This window comes from Histomonas meleagridis (assembly GCF_020186115.1).
Source record: "Histomonas meleagridis strain 2922-C6/04-10x chromosome Unknown contig_23, whole genome shotgun sequence".
Lineage (NCBI taxonomy): Eukaryota > Parabasalia > Tritrichomonadida > Dientamoebidae > Histomonas > Histomonas meleagridis.
Genome location: NW_027150820.1, coordinates 710388 through 735531, shown reverse-complemented (window position 1 = coordinate 735531; position 25144 = coordinate 710388). Strand labels below are relative to the sequence as shown.

General features: G+C 28.1%; 8 protein-coding genes across 8 annotated transcripts; 3 read left to right on the top strand and 5 right to left on the bottom strand.

Moving 5' to 3' along the window:
• Positions 1–429: 429 nt before the first annotated feature.
• Positions 430–1032, bottom strand: GO595_003827 (putative transposase; the record flags this gene model as incomplete). The annotated part of the gene is made up of 1 exon (XM_067916891.1): positions 430–1032. The coding sequence occupies one exon, from the start codon at positions 1030–1032 to the stop codon at positions 430–432; it is 603 nt and encodes a 200-aa protein (XP_067776114.1).
• A 6052-nt stretch (positions 1033–7084) lies between these two features.
• On the bottom strand, positions 7085–7687 carry GO595_003826 (Casein kinase II subunit beta; the record flags this gene model as incomplete). Its single annotated transcript, XM_067916890.1, has 1 exon — positions 7085–7687. One exon carries the CDS (start codon positions 7685–7687, stop codon positions 7085–7087), a length of 603 nt encoding a protein of 200 aa, XP_067776113.1.
• Positions 7688–9074: 1387 nt separating this feature from the next.
• GO595_003825 (TPR Domain containing protein) lies at positions 9075–10733 on the top strand (the record flags this gene model as incomplete). Its single annotated transcript, XM_067916888.1, has 1 exon — positions 9075–10733. The coding sequence occupies one exon, from the start codon at positions 9075–9077 to the stop codon at positions 10731–10733; it is 1659 nt and encodes a 552-aa protein (XP_067776112.1).
• Positions 10734–11288: 555 nt separating this feature from the next.
• Positions 11289–11984, bottom strand: GO595_003824 (uncharacterized protein; the record flags this gene model as incomplete). Its single annotated transcript, XM_067916887.1, has 1 exon — positions 11289–11984. One exon carries the CDS (start codon positions 11982–11984, stop codon positions 11289–11291), a length of 696 nt encoding a protein of 231 aa, XP_067776111.1.
• Positions 11985–12432: 448 nt separating this feature from the next.
• On the top strand, positions 12433–14076 carry GO595_003823 (uncharacterized protein; the record flags this gene model as incomplete). Its single annotated transcript, XM_067916886.1, has 1 exon — positions 12433–14076. The coding sequence occupies one exon, from the start codon at positions 12433–12435 to the stop codon at positions 14074–14076; it is 1644 nt and encodes a 547-aa protein (XP_067776110.1).
• Positions 14077–14188: 112 nt separating this feature from the next.
• On the bottom strand, positions 14189–14797 carry GO595_003822 (muscle-specific protein 20-like protein; the record flags this gene model as incomplete). The annotated part of the gene is made up of 1 exon (XM_067916885.1): positions 14189–14797. One exon carries the CDS (start codon positions 14795–14797, stop codon positions 14189–14191), a length of 609 nt encoding a protein of 202 aa, XP_067776109.1.
• A 985-nt stretch (positions 14798–15782) lies between these two features.
• GO595_003821 (actin) lies at positions 15783–16913 on the top strand (the record flags this gene model as incomplete). The annotated part of the gene is made up of 1 exon (XM_067916884.1): positions 15783–16913. One exon carries the CDS (start codon positions 15783–15785, stop codon positions 16911–16913), a length of 1131 nt encoding a protein of 376 aa, XP_067776108.1.
• Positions 16914–20758: 3845 nt separating this feature from the next.
• GO595_003820 (Myb-like DNA-binding domain containing protein) lies at positions 20759–21418 on the bottom strand (the record flags this gene model as incomplete). The annotated part of the gene is made up of 1 exon (XM_067916883.1): positions 20759–21418. One exon carries the CDS (start codon positions 21416–21418, stop codon positions 20759–20761), a length of 660 nt encoding a protein of 219 aa, XP_067776107.1.
• Between the last annotated feature and the right edge of the window lie 3726 nt (positions 21419–25144).

Sequence of the window (25144 nt, the reverse complement as noted above, 5' to 3'; positions counted from 1 at the left end):
CACTCTCAGCAGCTGGTCTAAAAAGGATTAATTTTGATAATTATGAAAATAATTTCGAGTTACGTTCAAAATAATAAAATATTGAAAGTGCCTGATTTTCTTGCGGAATTTATTTCACCTGTAGTTTCAGAAATGAAATCTAAAAATCCAAATATTACATTTTTAAAAGTTGCAGAAGTTGTAACAGAAGAAACGATACATATAGATTAGTCAAAAACCTAGTCAACATATCAAAACCTTGACAACACTATTTGGCGACCGTTAAGGAAATTTATTTAATGAAATAAAAATATCTCATTACATCCTTGAAATTATTAAATAATTAAATAAAATATATATTATAAATATATAATTAAAATGATATATCAAGTCAAATTTATTAGAATCAAGTGTATATTTTAAAAATTAAGTTTTAAAAAAAATAATTAATTATTTTTTATTGATGAATCCAAATGTTTTTGTACTTGGTGATATTGGTGAATCAATCAAGCAATTTTCTTCGATTTTTTGCTTGAGTTTATTTTCATAAATTACCACTGTATGTGGATCATTTGAGGTATCAATTTCTAAGCCAGCACGATAAAAAGCATTTCGATTGTTCTCTGAAGTCGTTGCACGTTCAATAGCTGAGAGAACACGAGCAATTCGATCAAGTTGGGTACCATTTTCATATTTTGAAGTTGTAGAACGAATTTCATTTTTATAGACTCCAAATGTTACTAAATCAAGTGGTTGAAATAAATGTGAAGAATGTGGAGGAATAGTAACCAATCGTACATTGTTTTGAGTTAATTTCCTAACCACTGCATTATCGAAATGCGATGCACAATTGTCACAAATAAGAACAGCTGGTTTGTCCCTAAATTTTAAATCATTTCTTAAATTTTGTATGTAAACAAGAAAAACATCATTAATATGTTCTGAAATGATTTCCATCGAGGCATAAGCTGATTCTTGATAACGTATGATAATATCCTCTCCGATGCGGATTCCTGATTGCAAAACTTCATTTTCAAGAGTCTTTCTTGACATTATTATCAATGGTGTTAATACATCACCAGGAATAGAAATAGTCGTAATTAATGAGATTTTTTTTTCTGTTCTATTCGTACAATATTCAATTCTGGCATTTTTCAATAATGAAGGGACAATCACCTTTTTTGTTTTTCTATTGGCACATTCCTGTTGACCAACTTCATTTAGATTAAAAATCGATTCTGTCGGCAAACCGCTTACATATTTTTTTGAAATTGGAAATAAGTTTTAAACAAGAACTCCTTGATAAATTAATTCGATCTTTTTCCTGTCGATAGGCTGTCGTCTTAACAATTTTATTTGGATATCTTTTAATAAAATTATGATACCAGGATGGAGAAACAGTAATATTTAATCGTTCAAAAATATAATTACGAATATCTTTTTTGTGCATGGTTTGTGACATTCAGCTCTTAAGTATATATATAATAATAATTCTTCTTCATATTCATTAGGTAAAAGGGTTGGTCTTCCATTTAAAGTTTTCGCTTTTTTATTAAGTGCACGACTAAAATTTCCCCTATCGACTTAAAAATTGAAGCAATTTTGCTCTTTGTCGTTGTAATAACATCAGAATCTTTGATTATTGTATAAATTGCGATTGCTTGCTTCATTCTAGATTTCGCATTTATCTGCATTCGATAATTTCGTAAGATGCATCTGACATCAGAATTATAAAATTTTGTCGATAAAGCATGTTCTAACTGATTTTCAGTGAATTGGGGCTTTTCTTTGGGGCTCATTTGGCAAAAAAAAATGAAAAAATTGCTATTTAAACGTATTTTGGTGTAAACAAAAGTGCTGTCCATGTTTTAGTATGTTGTATAGGTTTTTGACTAATATATAAATTAGAAAATTTAATTCATGGACAAAGTGTTAATCTTAATGATGTTAAAGATCCTCTTATAAATGTTTTGCTGAGCTTAAAAATCCAGAACTTATAGAATTATTACCACTAGAAATTAATAATGATAATTTAATAAATTTTATAAATAATAAAATGAAAGCGAATGCTAATATTGATAAAGAAATAGAATATTGTGCAATTCATTTTGAAGAAATTAAAGAACAATATTTTTCGTTACCACAATTAAAGTTAATTTTAAGTTGTGATAAACTTAAATTTAAAAAAGAGAAATCATTACTTGACTTTGTTATTGAAAAATATCAACAAGATTCTGATTATTATATTTTATTCATAACTTAAATATATAGACTGCCGTGAAAAACCTGAAGATCGACACCTTAATATAACCCACGTCTACACTGTAGCATTATTCAGAGAACATATTTAGTAATATACATTTAATAAATTTTTTTTGATTTAATACAAACTAGTCTGTAGTTTTCACAATATTCAAATTTTCACTCACTTCACTAAGGAGAACGTTAACATGAAGAAATCTTTTTTCTCGATTTTTTTTTAAATATTTTAATTAATTCATATTTTTGGAACTGAATATATGTTAAAATTTCAATTTGCTAACAAAATATATAAAAATGTATGATTTATCTAAAACTTTGTTGTTGGTCTACATGTTTTTCACGGTAGATTATATAGTATAAGCTTAATTACCTATTTTGGAGTCACATCATCTTTCAATTAAGAGTTGTTTTTGTTGAAATCTTAGGAAGATAAACGTACTAAAGTGGTTGCAGAAAGGTTTCCCAAACACTTCAGTTTTTGAATATGAATCCGATGATTTTTCATTCATTTGATTCTATCGTTGAGAAACCTTTCTGCAACCACTTTAGTCACCAGTTCTGAATCAGAACTTCTGATTAAATATTATGTTTTCTCTCGATTTATCAATAAATTAGTAGAACACTTACCAAAGTCTAAATTAAATGGCACCTTTTTCACTAAGTAATTGTTTTATTTCTCTGAAACCCAACCGTTTAACTAATTCAATAGCTGTTTCGAAACTTTATCAGTTTATCATTATACTTTCTTAAAATTTTATTCAATTACTTTCATTGAATCTGAAACTAAATATATTTGTTTCGATTTTATATATTATTTATAATATTTTACTTATTATTCGAATTTCTTTTATATTTCTTATATCGATGTAATAATAAACACTGATGATAATAATACATTAATTATCATTATAATTGTTATTGTAATTGTAATAATTATTGCATTTATAATAATAATAAAAATATTTATGATTAAATATCAAAATAAGAAGCGAAAACAAAATGAAGAAGAAATGAATGTTTCAGATGAAAATAATAATAAAATTAATGAAATAGATAATACATTTTCAGTTGGTATTAATAATTCAAATATTGAAGAAGATCCATTTGCAGACGATTTCAAAGAAGAAAAATTTATCAGTCAGATATAAGTAAACATATTTTAAGAACAAAATATTTTAATTTGTTTATTAATTTAATAAACCTTTTTGTTGTTTGGTAAATCATATGTTTTCTTCTATTATATATAATATGATTATCATTAGCAAATACAATAATAACATTAAATTGTTTTCTTCAAAATCTTTAGCAAATAGATCTGCTTCAATATGAGATAAATTAATGAGCATACAAGATATGATTGCTAATATAGGTAAATGTTACATTTAAATAAAACTTGGAAACAATTGTTATTCCTTGAATAACGTAACAATTCTAGTGTTACATTAATATCACCACATACTTTTAGTTCATGTGGAAGTCTTCAAATTATTAATATTTCTTCAGATAATCAAATGTATTCTAATCATAAAAGAATACAATTAGAATTTTTGTTCCGAAGTAAATTTACTATTTCTATATTATTATTTCTAACTGCTATATGAAGTGCTGTTTCAAATTATTAAAACATATTCCAAATTATTAAAACATATATAAAATTATTAAAACATATATAAAATTATTCAAATGAATATTTTTTGCATTAACATCAATTCCTTCTTTATCTAAAAGTAATTTTACTATTTCTATATTATTATTTCTAACTGCTATATGAATTGCTGTTTCAAATTATTAAAACATATATAAAATTATTAAAACATATCCAAAATTATTAAAACATATCCAAAATTATTAAAACATATTCCAAATTATTAAAACATATATAAAATTATTAAAACATATATAAAATTATTCAAATGAATATTTTTTGCATTAACATCAATTCCTTCTTTATCTAAAAGTAATTTTACTATTTCTATATTATTATTTCTAACTGCTATATGAATTGCTGTTTCAAATTATTAAAACATATATAAAATTATTAAAACATATATCAAATTATTAAAACATATATAAAATTATTAAAACATATTACAAATTATTCATATAAATAGTTTTTGCATTAACATCAATTCCTTCTTTATCTAAAAGTAATTTTACTATTTCTATATTATTATTTCTAACTGCTATATGAAGTGCTGTTTCAAATTATTAAAACATATTTTAAATTATTATAACATATTTCAAATTATTCAAATGAATATTTTTTGCATTAACATCAATTCCTTTATCCAAAAGTAATTTGACTATTTCTATATTATTATTTTTAACTGCTATATGAAGTGCTGTTTCGAATTATTAAAACATATTCCAAATTATTAAAACATATTCCAAATTATTAAAACATATATAAAATTATTCAAAATATCTTTTGCATTAACATCAATTCCTTCTTTATCTAAAAGTAATTTTACTATTTCTATATTATTATTTTTAACTGCTATATGAAGTGCTGTTTCAAATTATTAAAACATATATAAAATTATTAAAACATATATAAAATTATTAAAACATATATAAAATTATCAAAATGAATATTTTTTGCATTAACATCAATTCCTTCTTTATCTAAAAGTAATTTTACTATTTCTATATTATTATTTCTAACTGCTATATGAAGTACTGTTTCAAATTATTAAAACATATTTTAAATTATTATAACATATTTCAAATTATTCAAATGAATATCTCTTGCATTAACATCAATTCCTTTATCCAAAAGTAATTTGACTATTTCTATATTTCCTGATTTAACTGAGTATGGTAAAATTGTTTTTGGAATTTGTTGACTTTCTATATCACTTTCTATTATGAATGTATTTCCTTTTGATGCTATTTCTTCTATAATTTCATTATTTATTTTCATTCCTTCTTTTTCTAAAAACATGAAGATTTCATAATTATTAAATTCTATACATTTTTTCCCAAGATATATTAAATTTTCTTCACTTAAATTGCAATTATCTTGATTTTCGATATTGGAATTCGATTTTGTGAAAGAAAAAATTGGAGATGAATTTTTTCTGTCATTAGAAATTTTCCCAGTTTTATTTTCATAAAGATAATGAAAAATTTCATTTTGATGAAATTCTATTGCTGTTTCATATGCTTCTGTAAATGATGAATTATTTTGTTCACATAAATGAATAATTTCTAAGTTTCCACCTGCGATTGCATATTTAGATGTATTTTTAATATTCGAATTATTTAATAATAAAAATTTAAAACATTTAATCGAACCAAAAAATGCTACATAATCAATCAACGAAACATTTTTAGTATTAATAAATGAACATCTTTCATAAAGTGATGACTCAATTATTTGATTAAAGTCAAATTCATTATTTGATGATATTTCTTGAAGCTTTTCTAAATCATCATTTCGAAGTACTTTTGCAATTTCTAATGGATTAACTCCTTCTTTTACATATTGCATATGAAGCTTCCAATCATCTTTTGATAATTCATCAAGTGCTGAAATAAATTCTTCAAAGAATTGCGGTTTTGGATATTTGTTCCTTAGTTTGTTTATTTCTTCTTTTGTTTTATATTGAGAAAAATATAATGTGTTCATGTTCATCACTGAAGATGGTTCAAGTATTTTTTCTTCGATCATCTTTTCAAGAAGGAAATATGATTCTTGCTTTTCTATTTTCAGTAAATATTCACAAAAGATTTGAACAAGATTAGCTTCAGTTTCACTTTTGTTTTTATCTTTTTCATCTTCTTTTTCTTTCAAAGTTAATAAATATTTAATATATATATTTTCATTATTTGATTGAGATACAAAAGCTGAATAAATAAGTCTAGAAACAAGATAGTTAAATGTATATGGTAGCCTATCTACAAATAAATTAATTGTTTCTTGGACTGATGTTTCGAAATTTTTTTCGTTGAGATTAAAGACAATTGATTCTAATGATTTCGAAAGTTCCATCAATAAAAATGTCCAAAATATTTGTGAGAAAATACAATTGCCAGTACAAAAAAATATTCAACAAGTGATACAACTTTTTGAGCGAAGCTCTAACTAACTTTTTTAATATTAATTAATGATATAATTTACATTCTATTTTATTAACTTCGAGTAAACAATAATTAATAAAATAATATTTTGTATTTGGAAAACATAAATATTCTAACTACAGATTACACACAAAATCAAAAATAAAGAAAACAAAATATCATAATAAATGATTCGATGATTGAAGTCAATATCTGGAAATTAATTCATATCAATATCGCAAGAAGGTAGAAGCTCCAAAAATAAATAATTAATTTCTCTAATTTTTTGATTTCCTCTTCAAATTTTGAATATAATATTATAAAATTAAAAAGCTATTTTCATAATAAATTATTCGATTAATTTTAAAAAATATTGTTTATTAAATAATATATTTTTGTTTCATTTGAGGTTATATCACTTTTTATTTAAAACGGTTAAACCCATTATATAATAAACATAGATCGTAACCTGTAATAACAACTCCTTCATGTTCAAGAAGTAATTTAACTATTTCTAGATTACCATTATTAGATGCTTTCATAAGTGATGTGTTCAATGTTTCAGAATAATTTCCAAATATTCTTCTGAAACATAACATTATTAACCCACTTCTAGTTTAATATAATTATTAAACTATTATAATTAGAATAATTATTATCTATATTATTATCAAAAAAATTATTTGTAGGGAAATTATAAATTATAATTTACAGTTTTATAACTCATAAGTTAATTAATAAGTGATCCAAATATTTTCCATAAAATTAATATAAATAACTTTTATTCGTTTATTTGTTTCTCTTCTAGTGGTGCCTCAGGCGGCTGATATATTCTAAATCCATAAATCCTTGGAACATATTCTTGTGTCTGATTGCTTAGCCGAAGTTCGGGATGTGATTGACAAACGCTTTCAAGCCAATTCAAGCCAAAGTATGCTCCATCTATTTTAGAAATTAATTCATCTGAGACATTATATATTTCATGACAATTAGGACAATACATTTTGATCGTTAATTCTTGTGGTATGTCTGATACACCGCACGGAAAACAAATGGTACGTTCGCAAGAGAGGCGTGGGCAATGCATGAAAATTTTATTTTTTTGTTTTGAAATCATTTTCTCTTGACCTTCAGGTGTATGTAAATATTTGGCATGTGCAAGTCCATAGAGGATTTCAGCTTGGAATTGGATAGGCTGGGGTGCTGATTGTACCTCTTCTTCTGTTGAAGTTAATATTAAATTTTTTGCTTCTTCAAGATCCGTTATAAGAGAATTTGCTGTTGTAAAATTTTCCAGGAATTCCTTCAAAAATGCAACCTCTACATCTACAAAAACATATGAAGATGGAAAGGAAAGGAAGTTTTTGACCCAGTTTAGTTCCATTCTCAGGAATCCAAAAGTGACAACACATGTAAATCATTGAAATTTGAACGAGATAAAAAGGTTAATTTCCCATTATTCTAAATTTGGATTTTGCAACACAGAGAAGAAATCAAAATAGTGAAAAGAACCCACTTTCTAGTAAACAGTAAAAAATCAAAATATGCTTAAGAGGAAAAAAAAAATTAATTGATTAACGCAAATTATAATTTTATTTAAAGAAGAAAGTATTTCTATTCTTGGTCCTATTAATAGAGTTCTTAATTTTTCCAAAAAATGAAAAAGGGAATAAAAAGCTTAGCAAAACATATTTTGTATTGTCACTTTTGCATGTACTGACTATTCGTAAAAGCACTCAATTCATGATGACATTTGTTGCTTTTTTTGAATTTCGTTGGTTTGGTTCAATAAGTTTTGCTCTTCGATGTTTGTTTTTTCATATGCTATCAAATTTTGATTTTTTATTTCAGCCAAAAACTGTTGTGTCTTGCGTATTCTTTGGAGATTGCTCTTTTTTTGTTTGGCTATTTTTTCTTCTAACATCTTATTTGCTTCAATTTTTTCTTTGAGCTCGATTTCTAGCTCCTTTGTTTGAGCTCCTTTGTTTTCCGCTAAAGTTTTTTCATAACTTTTGAGTAGCTCTGATAAAGACTCAGATGGAGTGATTTTATGTTCTAACTTTCCTTTCCATTTATCAATAATAACCTGAAGCTTTTCTTTTCTTTGATTTAGGTCAGAAATATTTTGATGAATTTTTTGTGATTTGGCTTCAATATTTTTTAATTTGGATTCCATTTCTTTGATTTCATGTGAAATCGAAACACTTTTCTTTTTCCATTCATATACATCAAGTTGCGTTTGCTTTTTATCTGTGTTAAGTAAATTACTAATAATATTTTGGATTTGTTTTCTTTGATTATGAAGTTTTTGTGTAGTTTCGGAAAGTTTTCGACGACGCATTTCATGTTCGGTTCTTTTTGCAATGAGAGTTCTTCTGTTCTCTTCAAGAACTGAAATCTTTTGGTTTAAATCATTAATTTTTTGGTTCATTGTTTCTGTTTTTTCTGAATATATTTTTTGTTGTTCTTTAATAGTATTCACTTGATCATTTAAGTATTTGATCGTTTCTGCTTTTGATTCATTTGGTTGGTTAATTTTATTAGTTAAAATTTCATTTTGTTTTTTGAGCTCATCAATTTGAGCTTCTGCATCACGAACCTTCTTTTTTAATGAGACATTGATTTGACCAAGTTCTTTAGCATTGTCTCTTTTTAATTTTACCTTTTTTGTTTCTTTCACAAGCCGAAATTTGAAATTAAACGTCCATTGGCACTTTTCTTATATAAACAAGCAAACATAGTCAATTCATCAATCTTAACGTATAATTTTCATGATTGTTGGAGCGAAAAAAAAGTCTAACAAAATAAAAAATGAAACAAAAGGCGTTATCGAAAGTAATGATGAAATGATTCAAAAATTTATTGATGCACGTGATTACAAAGGCGCTTCAACATTTATCAATTTTATAAATGAAGAATTAAAACAACCTTTAACAAAAGAAAAAAGCCTTTGGCTTGGCTATTGTTTGTTTCATCAAGGACAATATTCTGATGCTATAGAAGTTTATGAAAAATTACTTAAAGAAGATCCAAAAAATACAATTCTTAATCTTTATATAGCATCATGCCATTTTTATAACAAAGACTTTGATGAATCCCGTCATTATGCATTTCTTGGACCACAATGCGACTTTCGCACCCGTCTATTATTTCACATTGCACATCAAACCAATGATGAGCAAGAATTTTTCAAAGTACAATCGCAACTTGGCGCTACACTTGAGAACCAGCTTTCGCTTGCAGCCGTTCATTATATGCGATCTCATTATCAAGAATCCATTGAAATTTATCAACGACTTTTACTCCAACATCCCGATTTTCTAGCTCTTCATGTATACATTGCCATGTGTCAATTTAAGCTAGATCAATATGAAGAATCTAATGAATCAGTTGACACATATCTAAGCGATAACTCTGATTCTGCAATAGCACTTAACCTTAAATCATGTGATTATCTCAAATTATTTGATTCTGAGATAGCGCAATCACAACTTCTTCAAATCCGTAAGTTTTCTAGTTCATCATATGATTTCGTTGATAGTATTGTTACACATAACTTATGCATCTTTCAAAATGGCGAAGATGGGTTTACGATACTCCCAAAACTTGTACCAATACTTAATGAAGCTCGGTATAACTTAGCGATTCTTCATATGCGATCGAATGAATCATTAGAAGCGTATTCGTTACTAAAAGATTATAATCCGATTCAGCTTAATGAATCTATACTTAAAGCATCAGTACTATTATCAATTGGACAATTACAATCAGATTTAACATCGATTGAAGAAGCAAAAAATCTTTTCTCCAAAATCGGCAATATGAAAGAAGTTAAAGATACAATTCTTGGAAGAGAAGCACTTGCAAGCAGCAAATTTATTAATGGACAATATTCAGATGCACTTAAAGTTCTTAACACTATCGAAGAATATGAAAGTGATGAAGATGAATATAATTATAATAAAGCTATGACACTTGCAGCTTTATCCAAATATTCTGAAGCTGAAAAATATTTTTTATCAGTGAAATCTCCGCAATATACGAAAGAGATTTATTATATACAATGGCTCTGTAAATGCTTCATCAAAAATAACAAAGCTGATGACGCATGGAAACTTTATTTGGATGCAACAACTACAGATGAATCAAAGGCTTTGCTCAATATTATCGCTGCTGATTGTTATCAATCGGGACAGTTTTATTACGCAATGAGAGCTTATGATGTGCTGTCGAAATATGATATGAGCCCTGAGCTCAAAGAAGGAATGATTGCAGCAGCAGTTGGTACTTTTAGAGATATTTTGGCTAAAAAGGAAGGAGCTGAAAAATTGCCAGAAATTATTGGGATCTTGGCAGATGAACCGGATGCAGAGAGTATTGTACAGATAATTCAACAATACGCAATAGATTCGGGTGAACTGGATTTTTAATTGTGTTAATTGTATACTTATGTGTAATAAAATATATTTTCGATATAATATTTTTTTAAGGATTTTGGCTATAATACTTTTTAATCTTTCATTGCATTAATTATCTTTCCATTCCATTTTATATCATTAATTCATAATTGGATATATTGGAATACATAAAATTAGAAATATGTGGAAAAAAACTCAAGCAAATGAACAAAGATATGTGTATAGAAAAGAAAACAGTTAACAACATTTAAAAATAAAAACTTTTTTTGAGATATATTTTCACTTATGTCAGCATGAAAAATCGTGATAAGATAAATATCCAATATAAGAGAATCCAAGATATCAATATTTATGTAACTTTGTTAATTATCAGAGCATTATGAAGAACGAAACCCAACTTAAGGAATAAATTACGAAACAGAATGAAAAATCATTACTTTATTATCATATTCATAAAATTTTATAAATATTCCCAAATTTAAAATTGCTATCCATTAAAATCTCATTTTATAAACTTATTTTATAACACGCCAAATATATACAAGTTAACAAATATAAAATTTTTAGTTAATATTTTTTTCCTTTATTTTCCAACTTTTTATATATTAAATTCAACGCGACATTACACACATTTTCGACATACGTCCCATCCTTCCCATGTCTGGACAATAGGACGTGAAGGAAATATTGCGCATTTAATTTGTTCGAATTATCGAATTTTGTTACCCAAAGTTGATATGGCGCAAGTTGTATAATGAAGGAAATATTGCTCCCAGGCATAGGACAGCCATCAACAACTTGATATCTGAGGATTTCCTCTTCGTTCGATTTGCTTCCACGAAGTGTTTCTTTTAATGAGATTGAGATATCAATACTTTCAATCCCAGATAACTCATTCTTGGGGAACTTAATTAAACCTGTGATGTTGTCCTGCGTGCTGTATTGAGTATGATCAAGAATTAAGTCAAAGGTAATTGGGCGAAAATCTATCTTTTCTGTTTTTGTATAATTTGATGCTAGAGCCATGGACTCTGGATCAAGAAATACAATTTCGTAGGTTTTAGTTACCTCATAAAGAATATTTTTCTTTAAAATGACTTCAATATAATATGTAAATTTGAAAAATTTACCAAAATATGATGGAATTCTGATATTGGGCTTGTTTAGAACAAATTTGACTTTGAATTCTTTTGCATTACCAGTTGGAATAGGTGGCGTAATGACCATTATTTGCTGTTCATCAATAACCGTGCTACCTGCCATTGAGTAGCGGGGAATGAGTTTAACAGTAATCCTTTTATATGGAAATTTTTCTTCCTTTTGATTTGATATAACAATATATCCAGAAATTGAGTCACCTTTAAGATAAATAGGACATGACAAGTCCATTAATGTGGTTCTATATATTTCATTTTTTTCAATTTTATCTAAGATAATATTCATTTTTTGATTTGTGATTTTAACCAGAGAACGTTAAGAAATTTCTAGAAGCAAAAAAAATGATACATCAGTAATTCGAACTCGCGAAAAAATTGCGGCTCGAGCCCGATGAAAAGTTTCATCCATTTAGCCCGCAGTCTTCCCTAGTAAAAGGCGAGGAAAGAAACCACAACAATTGAGCTAAACAAGGCTTTGTCCAAACAAGAATTATTAAGTTCCATTTAAACTTATCTGGATTTCAAGAAAGAAACTGTGGTCGCTTCCATAAAAAATGGGTAAAGTTAATCTAAACAAGAAAAATAAATCAGATAAAAATGCAGATTTCAAGAGGAGGAAGTCAAATCTCGGGCATGGAAAGCATAAGCATTTAAGTCATACAAAAATTGATTTACAAACTGCTAGATTACGTGTTCCAACTCAACAAAAATTTGAAAATGTTGAAGAAGAACCATCACTTCCAAATATACAGCAACTTAATGATTTGATTTTACTCTGTCATTCAGATAACGATAAAAAAGTAATATCTGGATTAACAGGTCTATTATCATTTTTACCAAGAGCAACAGATTTATTTTTACCCAAAATAAGTGAAATTCTTGCCTCAATATTACACCATCTTCGGCATCCCGATCCTAAAGTCCGTGAGCATGCACAAAATTTAATTTCATGGATTATGAATAGATTTGCTCAGCAGTGTTCTCCCTTTGCGTCTCTATTTGTTCGTCATATCAGTGCTCAATTATCAAATCCAAATCCATCCATCAAATCACAATCAGCCTTTCTACTTGAAAAAATAGCATCTCTTCCAAACCTCCAACCCATTCCATCTCTTTTTGAGCTCTTTCCCTTAATGATAAAGTATGCTATGAAAGTTGAAGACATGATTATCTTTACAAAAGTAATCTCTAAAGTTATGTTACGATTCACACAAACAAAAGAAAACACTTTATATCATAGTTATAAGGAGTTTACTTTTCCAAATTTGTTCCCTCCAAAAAATGCAACATTTTCGTATCGTCTTCGTCCACAATGTTCTTTGGGAACCACAGAACTTGAAAGCATTGATCTTTTATTAGTTAATCTTACTGCTCATTTTGAACTTATTGGTGGTGATGATCAGAGTGAAGCTATTTCATGTATTTGTAATTTACTTAATGTCGTTTATCAACTTGATTCCAAAGTTAATTTGGATCCTTTTCTAAGTTTCATATCAGAAAGATTCCCATATGAAGAAGGAACACTCAAACAAAACATTAACATTGCGAAGTTCCTATTAAAGCTTCCATCAGCGCATGAGAAAATTCGAGAATTTTTAAGCTCAATTCCACCTTCTCCAAATAACTTAGTTCTTTTTGCTTCTTTAGATGGTTGTGACTTTAACATACCTGAGTTTGCTGAAGCAATCCCTGAGATTTGTAACGCTCAGATATCAGACACTGCTGCGCCAATGCTGGCTGATGCACTCCTTGAGTCAATTCTGACAGAAGAAAAAACAACAAAGCGAACGTTAAATGTTCTGATATCTTTGAAAAAGTCGGACGAGTTTCAGAAAAAGTTGGTGATCGTTCTAAGGGAAAAACTCCTTCAAATGACGCCAACTATTACTGAGTTATTAACAAGATTAATAACCTCTTGCGCTCCTTTGGAACGTGGGTTCTTACGTGAGTTTTCTGAGTTCTTGTTAACTGATCAAGTTTCAGATGAATTATGTTTGAGATGTATTGAGGCAATAACAATAACAAATGGAATAACAGACGAATCAGCTTTGTTAAGCTTCTTAATGACAATGGGAGCCAAAAGACCTTCGATTAGAGAGTATGTCAAAAAGCAAATCAAAAGACTCGAAATCTTAACAGAAGAAGAATCAAAACATTTGTATTCGCATATAGATTTAAACCAATGGGTGATCGTGTAAACTATAAATATATATAGCAATAATTGGATTTTTTTGTTTGGCATAATGAACCGCCACGAATGAAAATTTACCCACAAAATCAAGTAATAACTATTTTCACCAAACTTAATGTTTAATGCTTATTGCCATGATAAAGATTTTCATCAGGATTACTAACGATTCCGTGTTCAACATAACGGAAGTGATCCTTTGTCTTGCCCATTTGTTCTGCTGCAGCTTGCTGTGCAGTTGGACCGCAATAACCTTTAGCTAATTGCTCCTTTGTAAAGTTTTGCTTTTGTCCAGCTGCTGGTGGTTGTGCTGCTGCAAGCATTGGGCCTGAGTATCCTGGTTTGTATTGAGTATTTCTTGCAAGAGAAACAATATTGATTAAGAAAAGATTCATGTTACGATTTTCATAAACATCCTCGAAAACTGCTGTTTCATTATCCTTACATCCTATCTTAACGCATGCATTTTGGAAGAAACCAAAGTTTTCACGACGGAACATAACTAATGGTGATTTATGAATTTTTGGAATCATTCCAGGATATAGCTTGTTGATAAGTTCGCAAACAGCAGAGCCGTCCATTAAGGCTTCACGGAATGAGGGTCCTTCAAGTGGTCTTCCAAGAACTGCTTCCATCCATTCACGAACTTGCTTTTCAAGAGCATAGTCATATTCTTCTGCACGCTTTTTTTCGTAGTCAGCGTATATGCCTACATCGTGTCTTTCGGACATGAGAAAGTGAATAAAAACATTGAAAATCTTTTTCGTTCAATTTTGAACGACTGATTGAAAAGCTGTTTGAATGTCAGGTCACATTGATAGGACAAACGGTGCTTTCAAAAAACGGTAAAAATCGTTCGAACAAGACGCTTTCAACCAAATAAACGGTCGCTTCAAATCAGAAAATCAATTTTTTTCATTTTCCACTGAACTAAATGCAAAAAAAATATAAATAAATAAGTATACACATTCTATTCAATAAAATTATCTTTTCCAAATTATGTTATCTTATTTTTTTATGAGCAATCTCCAAAATTTCAAAATGCTTTTTTGGGCTTTAGAATTGAATACATACTTGAAGTTCAAATAATTTTAAAATTAAAAAGAAATCTATAAGAGGGAAAGCTGGTTGACAGTGCTTTTCATTTGAAGATTTAATTTTTAGATTTTATACTACTTTTTATTTCCAAACTATTACGTTTCTTTATCAATAAGAAGGAAAATTTAATCATATAAAATCAGCTGTAGATTTGCAAAAGTTTTTTATCGTTTTAAACGATCATTTTGGACTCAATTATTCCAGAAACATTTTTCACGACTGTTTGTTGATTTTAAATCAAAAACAGGAAATTCATCTAAATTATTCATGTAAAAGAATAGGCGTCATTATAAAGTTTTTCCTGATAAAATAAAAATTATTTTATTAAGATCGAACTTAATCTTTGAACCAAATTTTAAAACAATAGAATATAACGATATTAAAATCCAAGCCAAATGTTAATTCAAATGCAACAAATGTTATTATTTATTCATAAGATAAAAAACGAAATTAAACCTCTTTCCAAGACACATAAAAATTGTCCAAGAATTGAATGCAAAACCGCCAACCAAACACAAATTTCTTTTCACTGACCGTTAATATATGCCGCCATTTGATATTGTCCGCTTTACACCATTCAAATTCACATCACCGGCTTATCACCTCATTTTAGTTTTCATGGCTGAAGACGAAGTTCAAACATTAGTTATCGATAATGGTTCCGGTATGTGCAAGGCTGGTTTCGCTGGTGATGAAGCACCACGCTCAGTTTTCCCATCCATTGTTGGTCGTCCAAAGTATGTCCAAACAATCGCAGGTGGTCAAAACAAGGATACGTATGTTGGTGATGAAGCATGCGCTAAGGCAGGTATCCTTATCCTTAAGTACCCAATTGAACACGGTATCGTTACCAACTGGGACGATATGGAAAAGATCTGGCACCACACATTCTACAACGAATTACGTGTTGACCCAGCTGAACATCCAGTTCTTCTTACAGAAGCCCCAATGAACCCAAAGGCCAACCGTGAAAAGATGATCCAACTCCAATTCGAAACATTCAACGTTCCAGCATTTTATGTTGGTATCCAAGCCGTTCTTTCCCTTTACTCCTCAGGTCGTACAACCGGTATCGTTTTCGATGCAGGTGATGGTGTTTCCCACACAGTTCCAATCTACGAAGGTTACTCCCTTCCACACGCCATCATGCGTATCAACCTTGCCGGTCGTGATCTCACAGCCTACCTCCAAAAGATCCTTAACGAACGTGGTTACACCTTCACAACATCCGCCGAAAAGGAAATTGTTCGTGATATCAAGGAGAAGCACGCATATGTTGCACTTGATTTCGACGAAGAAATGAACAAGGCCGCCACAACATCCGAATGCGACATCTCATACACACTTCCAGATGGCAACGTCATCACCATCGCCAACGAGCGCTTCAGGTGCCCAGAACTTCTTTTCAAGCCACACTTCAATGGCTTCGAATTCGAAGGTATTGATCAAACCCTCTTCAACTCCATCATGGCATGTGATATCGATGTCCGTAAGGATCTCTACGCTAACATTGTTCTTTCTGGTGGTACCACAATGTTCGAAGGTCTCCCAGAACGTATGGAGAAGGAAATGGTCCGCCTCGCACCACCAACAATGAAGATCAAAGTCGTCGCCCCACCAGAACGTAAGTACGCAGTTTGGATCGGTGGCTCCATCCTTGCCTCCCTTGCCACATTCCCACAAATGGTTATCACACGTGACGAATACAACGAAGCCGGTCCAGGAATTGTCCACCGCAAGTGCTTCTAAACAATTTTATTTCATTAATTTGACATATTTTTTCAAGTATTTGCAAGTGGTTATGATCGTTATCCATTGAAAAACGAAGTTGCTTTTACAACAAAAACGACTTTTTATGTTAATTTTGCGGTTTTCAAACAAATCTATAGCTTCTTTAAATCACATGAACAACTTCATTTTACTCATGATTCAATGGCTAATTTTATTATTACCTTATCAACAACATTGAAAAAGAATATATTGGCGCCAAAATCAGAGGCGTTGTTAGATGAAATCATTGAATATCTTCTTGATTCGGATAAAACACTATCAGATAATTATCAAGGTCACAACTTGAATATAGTCTTCTAACATTATTTAATAATGCTGATGATTTAAAATATGTTTTTAATTTTTGATGTTTTTGTATAATTTTTGGAATTTTTTGATTATCTTTGAAACACCATTTTATAATGCTATTGAAAGTAGATATGAAGAAATAACTAAAGTGTTTATAGATAAAGATGATATATGACTATATTTACATGCTTCATAAAGTGCTGAACCATATTATAAGATTTAACTCCAATTATTATTATATAACTTTGAAACATATGAATCAACACGAAATATAAAAAATTAATATCTTTTAAGTTAATATTAATATCTTTTTCAAGAAGCTTCTCAACAACATCAATATGCCCAAAATCGCAATGATTCGCATATATATTCAACTTCGAATTTAATATGAAAAATTAAATGAAAAATTATTTTTTTAATAAAACACTTATTAACTATTTCTATCTTTATTAAATGTAAGTCTTCCAAAGATGATACATTCGTTATAATATGTTTGGCGGCATTCTACGAGAAACCGTTAATCTAACACAAAATTGAATTGGAGGAAGTGAGGTTAATTAGTTCACTTCTTGATGTGTTCGCGCATTTCGTCACCAGCTTCGAATTCCGGACATGACAAGTCAGTCGTCTATATTCCAGCATGTAGGTAATGGCTTATCAGATATAAAATCTTGAATCATATTATCATCTGTCTCAGTGAAAGAGTTTTTGGTTTGAAACCCTAGCTGCACTTCACTGTTTCTAAAAGAGCTTGATTCAATGTTCTGTCGAAAGACATTATCCATTGATTTTCCGAATTCAAACTGAATGAGGTACAGATCTGCTAACCGAAGTATCTCCCTAAATTGGTCGTTGCTCTCCGTTTCATACCTTCTCATCCTTTTCTGGAATTCATTACAAAAAGAGAATGTCTTTTGTTTCGTATTCAATTTGCGGGAAATCACATGGATTGTATCACCTTCCACAATTCCTTGAAATCCTATGGTTAGGTACGGGCTTAAGATCTCTCCGTTCTTCACGTACGTTAAGATAGATTCATTTGATGGAATCATGTTGAGCATTTTCGAGATCTCATGAGGAGTCACGGAAGGATCTACTTGTACCCTTTGGAGTTTTGACGAGATATCTCTAAGGAATATGTTCATCAATCCCCAACAAAAATTTTGAAATTCTAAACGTAATTTTAACAAGCTTTGTTTGAATGTTTTTTGCTGGAAAAAGAAGAAAAATTTAAACTTTAATAGTTACAAAGAAAATTTTATTTTATTTTTTTTTCTTTGTAATTATTTGAAGCTTTGAGAAAATGTTTGTGTTATAAAAAAATGGATTTTAGTAAATTTTTAGAAAATGTAAAAAAATAATCTGAAGGTTTCTGAAACAAAAATATAATGCCAATAAATAGAAACATTTTTGTGGTCATATTGTTATGTTTATATTTACAAATTCCAAATTTTTTCATGAAATAGAAAAGGATGCAACAAAGAAAATGCAAAGAAATATTCTTATATTTTTTAACATCATAACAAACATTTTTATAACACACCAGATTGGCTTATTGTGTTAAGAGATCGAAAATTTATGCTATTCAAGTGGATTATAGTTTGCAATGATTTACTTAATGGAAATAACCTCTGTATCGTATAAAAGTGACAAAACATTTTACGGTTAGGAACGATAAGTATCAAAAAGTCAATGACTTCGTTTGGTGTTTGATTTCTGTGGTTTATTTGTGTACACAAATACGTATCGTTGAAATCATTACCCTTATATTTTACGTTTTCTTATTAAATTTGATGACATGATATGTTTTGTTAAGCAAGTTGAAAATCCATCAATTGTTGTTATATTTTCACCAACATTCAATCCACTGAAATTGCTAAAGCTAATTGCAATAACGCAAATTATATTTAAGTTAAATGAAAATCTTGATACTTCAGTTGAAGAAACATTGGAACTTATAGAACTCGATTTTATCCATTCATACAATGTTGCTATATCAATATTAGTTTTTTCTATATTTGTTTCAACCTAATGTGCTAGTGATATATACTTCAATTATTTAGAATCACTTCAGTTAAAAGAAGAGCAAATGTACAAAGATAATGATAAAAATAAAATCAAAAAAATATTTTCCAACTATTTAATTTACATATCTCCTTATACACAAGAACAATTTTCCTTAATTGAGAAAATGATTAGTAAAGGGATAATTGATGAAAGTAAATGCAAATCCATATTCTCAAATTATTTTATACATTGTAATAAAATAAGCTCAGGTCTATTTAATTGATTTGATGCAATTAAGAAAATCGAAGAAATATTCGATGCAAATATTGAAAAACTTAAAGCAAATGATTGGGAACTTCATAAGAAATATGTTAAAGAAGGTGTTAATCCAAATGAAATTGCAAAAATAATTCTAAATACTTCTTGAAAAAGGTGCAAATATAATGATATTTATCAGAAATGTTTTCAGTTTTTACGAATTTATTGTAATTTATTTTTATTGTTTTAAACACCTTTAATGTCAATATAATAATATCGAAATTGTAAAATTACTTATAAACAAAAAAAGATATCAATTTGGACGTTGAAAATATTTGTTTATGTATTTGACCTTTGTTTTGAAGTGTATAAATTCTCACAAGGAAACTAAAATGATAAAAATTGGTCCAGCCATGGAAAACTTTGGTTGTAAATGAAGTATGTCGAGTGAGGACGACTTAGAATAAAATTTCTTTTAAATAAAAACTTAAACTACCTATAATGGGAAGCCTCAATATTGATCATTTTTCATTTAATCCAGAATAAAATTTAGTTTAATTAAACATACAAATATTTTGATTGAGATAAAATTCAGATTTAATAGACGAAATAATAACTCAAAAAGCAGAAACAAAGTAAAAAATTGTCTTCTTCTGCTAACATTTCCTCAAAGAATGCTTTTTTTCTTCATAATTTTGCTAAAACATATCATATATACTTCATAATAAAATCTAAACCAGGATTTTGATTTATTTTTTGAAACTATTTCTGATGTGAAAAAGGAAAAATTACATGAAATATTTTCCATTACCTTAGCTTTAAGTAATTTTTTTATTCATTTTATCCTTATATGAAGTCCCCGTAGCAATTGTTGTGAAAGTTTTTTTACAGTACATTTCACATGTTATAACTTTTATTTTTATTCAATTTTATGAAATATCGGCCGAAATTCACTGTTAATAAACAACAAATTGTGAGTAAATCAAAATTGACAATTGAAAAAGTTTCCTAACTCCTTTTGACGATGAACAAATTTTGCAACCCAGAAATTCTGATAGCAGTACAAAAAGTCGAAATAAAATACGGTGAAAAAGTTTCATGTAAAATAACAAGTGATGTGTTGTCCATCGTTACTTCAATTCAATAAAACCGATAGATATTTGATAAAAAAATTGAATAAAGAGGACGATGTAAATAACAGAAAACAAAATATGAAATAAAATAGCTTTAAACCATCCAATTTACTGTATTTAATAAAATTGGAATGTTTCTAAGTTGAGAAAATCGTTGAAATCAACGTCTCCAACATCTACGTATAAATCCTTTTCGAAAAATGATGAAAATTTGGGTGCTTCTTTGGTCGTTGAAACGCTTCCATTACCTTTTTGTGAGATGATGTTTTGGAACTCTGTAAGGTGTGTTGGAATTCCACGTCTAAGAAGCCAATTCCATCGATTTTTAACAGCAGAAGAGGATCTTCCTGGCAATTGTTGGCTAATTAATGACCACTTATTTCCAACTTCTGATTGACGTTTGAGTAAAAACAGATCTTCTTCAGATGTCCAATCGTTTTTCGATAATCCAGGTGCAAAGTAATTCATCCATCTTTCCCTGCATTGTTTTCCGGTTCTATTTGGCAAAAAGCTTTGAATTAAAGACCAGCGAGTACCATGAGTTTCAACAAAATTTTTCAAAATTAAATCTTCTTCAGGGGTCCACTTACATTTCTGAGTTCCTCCAACATTTCTTCTTGTGGAACATTTTTGCCAGTCAGCAGTCCAAGCCTGAGTGAATGAATCATAATCGGAAACCCAATGTGGACGGCCACGTGTAACCCTAGTAGGGGTACTTTCTTCTGGCTTTTGGTTTGCTTCATTGTTTAATGTATTTGCTTTAAAAGAGCATGACATCACAACAACAAATTAAACTGATTTTTCAGTCCTATAAAACCCATTCAAAAACTTATCAATGTGGTCGTGCGGTTTCTGTGTATACTTGGCTGGATAAAATCAAGTCAGAGTGTTTGTCTTGCCGAAGACAATACATTCAAAAAATACATGTTCAAACTGAATTAAATGTAAATATTCTGAGCTCTCAGAAATTTTTATTTTCATCGTTTTAGTTCCTTTTCAAATTACAAAATCACCTTCGAATAAAATTATTTCGTAATTTTTTTTATTTGATTAAAATTCATAAATAAACTTTTCTTTACAAGGTTATATAAAGCATGTGTGTCGAATATAACTTTTATTTATTATTTAAATAATATTTTAATTTAGGAAACAACATAAGTAAGTGACATTATATGACACAATCTTAAAAAATGATATTTTACAATAAAAGCGTTTTAATACAAACGAATTCATTCCAGAAAAATTAAAAAAAAAAAATTGTAAATCAGATAATATTAAACATTACGATAAAGGCATTTTTTTGAACATCAGTTTTGTCCTTAAGTTATGTGAGTATTATAAATCGTGGTAAACATGATCGAACTTTAATTTTAAACAATTCAACCAAGTCTAGTTTGGGCAGGTGTTTGAATACGTATCGTTATTTTATCATTGCAATTTTTGAACATTCAAACCATGATTATGACATAACAATCACTCAAAAAGTTCTTTTGCTTTATCTTAACGTTCTCCATCGTTTTTAGAGTTGCCCGAAAAATGTGTAAATTCAAACCAAACAAATTGTAAAATATTTTTTATTAAATAAAATAAATGATTCAATGAGAAATATCTAGATAACTTTAAAGGATGGAAAACTAGATTATATTTTCCCAATCAAATTTAAATTATTTGAATGAAAATAAATGACATTTTTAATTGATTTTGATTATTTATTTTGTGATTGAGCTTTTTTAACTGGTGTTAATTGATTCAATATCTATTACCTTATATCATGAATTCTTTTTCCTTTTCGGTTTTTTTTCGTTTGATGGTAAATACGAAGTTTCTCACGTAGTAATTTTTCAATTTCTTTATGCCTATGAGATGTTGCTACTCTCAGTGCTGTATCAAATATTTTAAATTATTTCCAAATATTAGTATTTATTTCTAAATTATTAAAATAAATATAAAATAAAATAAATAAATATCTTTAATATCAACTTTAATTTTATTTTGTTCAAGAAGAAATTTAACTATTTCTACATAACCTTTTCTCGATCCAATTATAAGTGGTGTGCCAAATAATTTAAATAATTTCCAAAAATTATTTCGAAACATTAGATAATTCATTTAAGATACAATTATAAAAATTAAATTTCTTTATTGATATCAATGTCATCTTGTTCAAGAAGTAATTTAACTGTTTCTATGCGACATTTTTCAATTGCCCATATAAGTGCTGTATTAAATTTCCAAATATTATTTTGAAATTTCAAATAATTAGAATAAATATAAAATAAAATAAACAAATATCTTGATGATTGATATTAAAATATGTAAATATATGTTTCTGAAGCAGTAATTGAACTATTTCTTTGTTGTTATATGCTTTTAAAAGAGCATTTCCATACGTTGAATATTTAAATATTAAAAAAGATCCAGCAATTATTGAAACACACCCTAAACAAAATAAACAAAGATCAAACATGAAAAACAAACATCTTTGGAAATTAATTTAATAATTTTTTCTTCAATAAGTAATTTGACTAAATTTGTATTACCATATTGAGATGCAATAACAAGAGCGTCTTCAAATATTTTAAATTATTTCCAAGTACTAACGTTAAATAACAAATCATTAAAATAAATATGAAATAAAGCAAACAAACATTTTTTGCAAGTATATCAATTCCATTTTGTTCAAGAAGTTTTGAGATTATCTTTCTATTACCTCTAACAGAAGCCAAAATAAGAGCTGTGTTAAATAATTTGAAAAATTCCCAAATTTTTTATCGAAACATTAAAACGATGAGACAAACTTCAAAGAAAACAAAGAAATATCCGTAGCTTTAACATTATACATATTATTATTAAGAAGAAATCTCAATAATTCATGATTATCATTGCGAATTGCATTTAAGAAGACAGTCTTAAACTTAAAAAAATTCCAAATATTATTTACAAATATCAAATTTTAAAAATAATTTTTGAACAAAATTAGAAAACAATTTTATTGTTGTTAATAAAATAATTATGACGTACAAGATAAATAAAAAGTTCTTCATTCCCATTAAATGTTGTGATTTCAGATAAACATATTTTGTATGGATATTTTTTGAGAAAATGAATTACAATGAAATAATTTCCAGATACAATTGATTTAATAATGAGGTTTAGTAAACTCAAATCTTTTTTTTCCAAAAATAAGAGAAGTTCAAAATTGTAATATTCTATACATTTATTTACTAACTCAAGTTCTTCTAAATTATTGTTTTCAACAGTTTTATTTTCATAAATATATTTAAAGATATCATTTCGATGAAATTCAATTGCTGTTTCATAAGCATTATTAAAAGATGAATGATTTTGTTCACATAAATGAATAATTTCTTCATTTCCACCTGCAACTGCATATTTAGCTGTGTTTGTTAATTTTGCACCATTGATAAGCAAAAATTTAAAACATTTAATTGATCCAAAGAATGCTGCATAATCAATTAAAGTAACATTTTTCGTATTTATAAAGAACATCTTTCATAAATTGATTTATCTATTTTTTGATTATAACTAAAATTCCTTCGCGATGATATTTCTTGAAGTTTTTCGATTTCATCATTTCGAATTGTTTTGGCAATTTCATTTGGATTAACTCCTTCATCAATTAATTGCTTATGAAGTTCAAAATCATTCTTTGAAAGTTCTTCATAATTTTCTGTAAAAGGATTTAAAACTGTTTTCTGAATACTCTTTTTAATTTTATATCCTCGTTTAAACATTTCTTCAATTATATAATTTGCTTCTTGTGATTCGATTTTACAAATACAATTTTTAAAAAAGTTAATAATTTTGAAACAATTTTTGGATAATTTTTCTTCTATTTGAATTAATCCTAAATATTTTAAGTATGTTTCAAAAGTATTTCTTTGTGAACAAAATGCATAATAAATCATATTACTGATAACAAAGTTAAATGAATATGAATATTTGGGATTAAAAAAAACCATTGTTTTTTGGACTGCTAAACTAATATTTTCTTTATCAATGTTAAATATAATTCGTTCAAGTTTGTCCAAAAAAAATTTTTCATTTTTGTTCATTACCACTTTTTCATAAACTTCGTAATATTGGAGCGCCCCAAAATCAATGAATAGAAATTAACGTCTTATATTTGACTTGGGAGAAATTTTAGGATTTCGCTTTTACACAATCAATGATCTTCCACTCCTTATCCAAAACATAGTACAAGATAAAGATGGTGCACAGCCAGACTTTATTGAAGCAATTCCGACTTTTATTAATAATATGACTGAAGATATGATTAATGATCAATTAATCCCATTCATTTCCTCATGGATAGACCTAGCATATAAAGGTTCTGCTGTCAGGTTTGCTTCTTTTTTACCTTTATTTTTTAAAAAAGAGAGCACTCAAAAAACTTTTTTATCTTTTGGTAAACTCATTTATAATCTTATCAATGGTTATCCAATTTTTATTTCTAGTCAAATGATGAAATTATGTCAACAT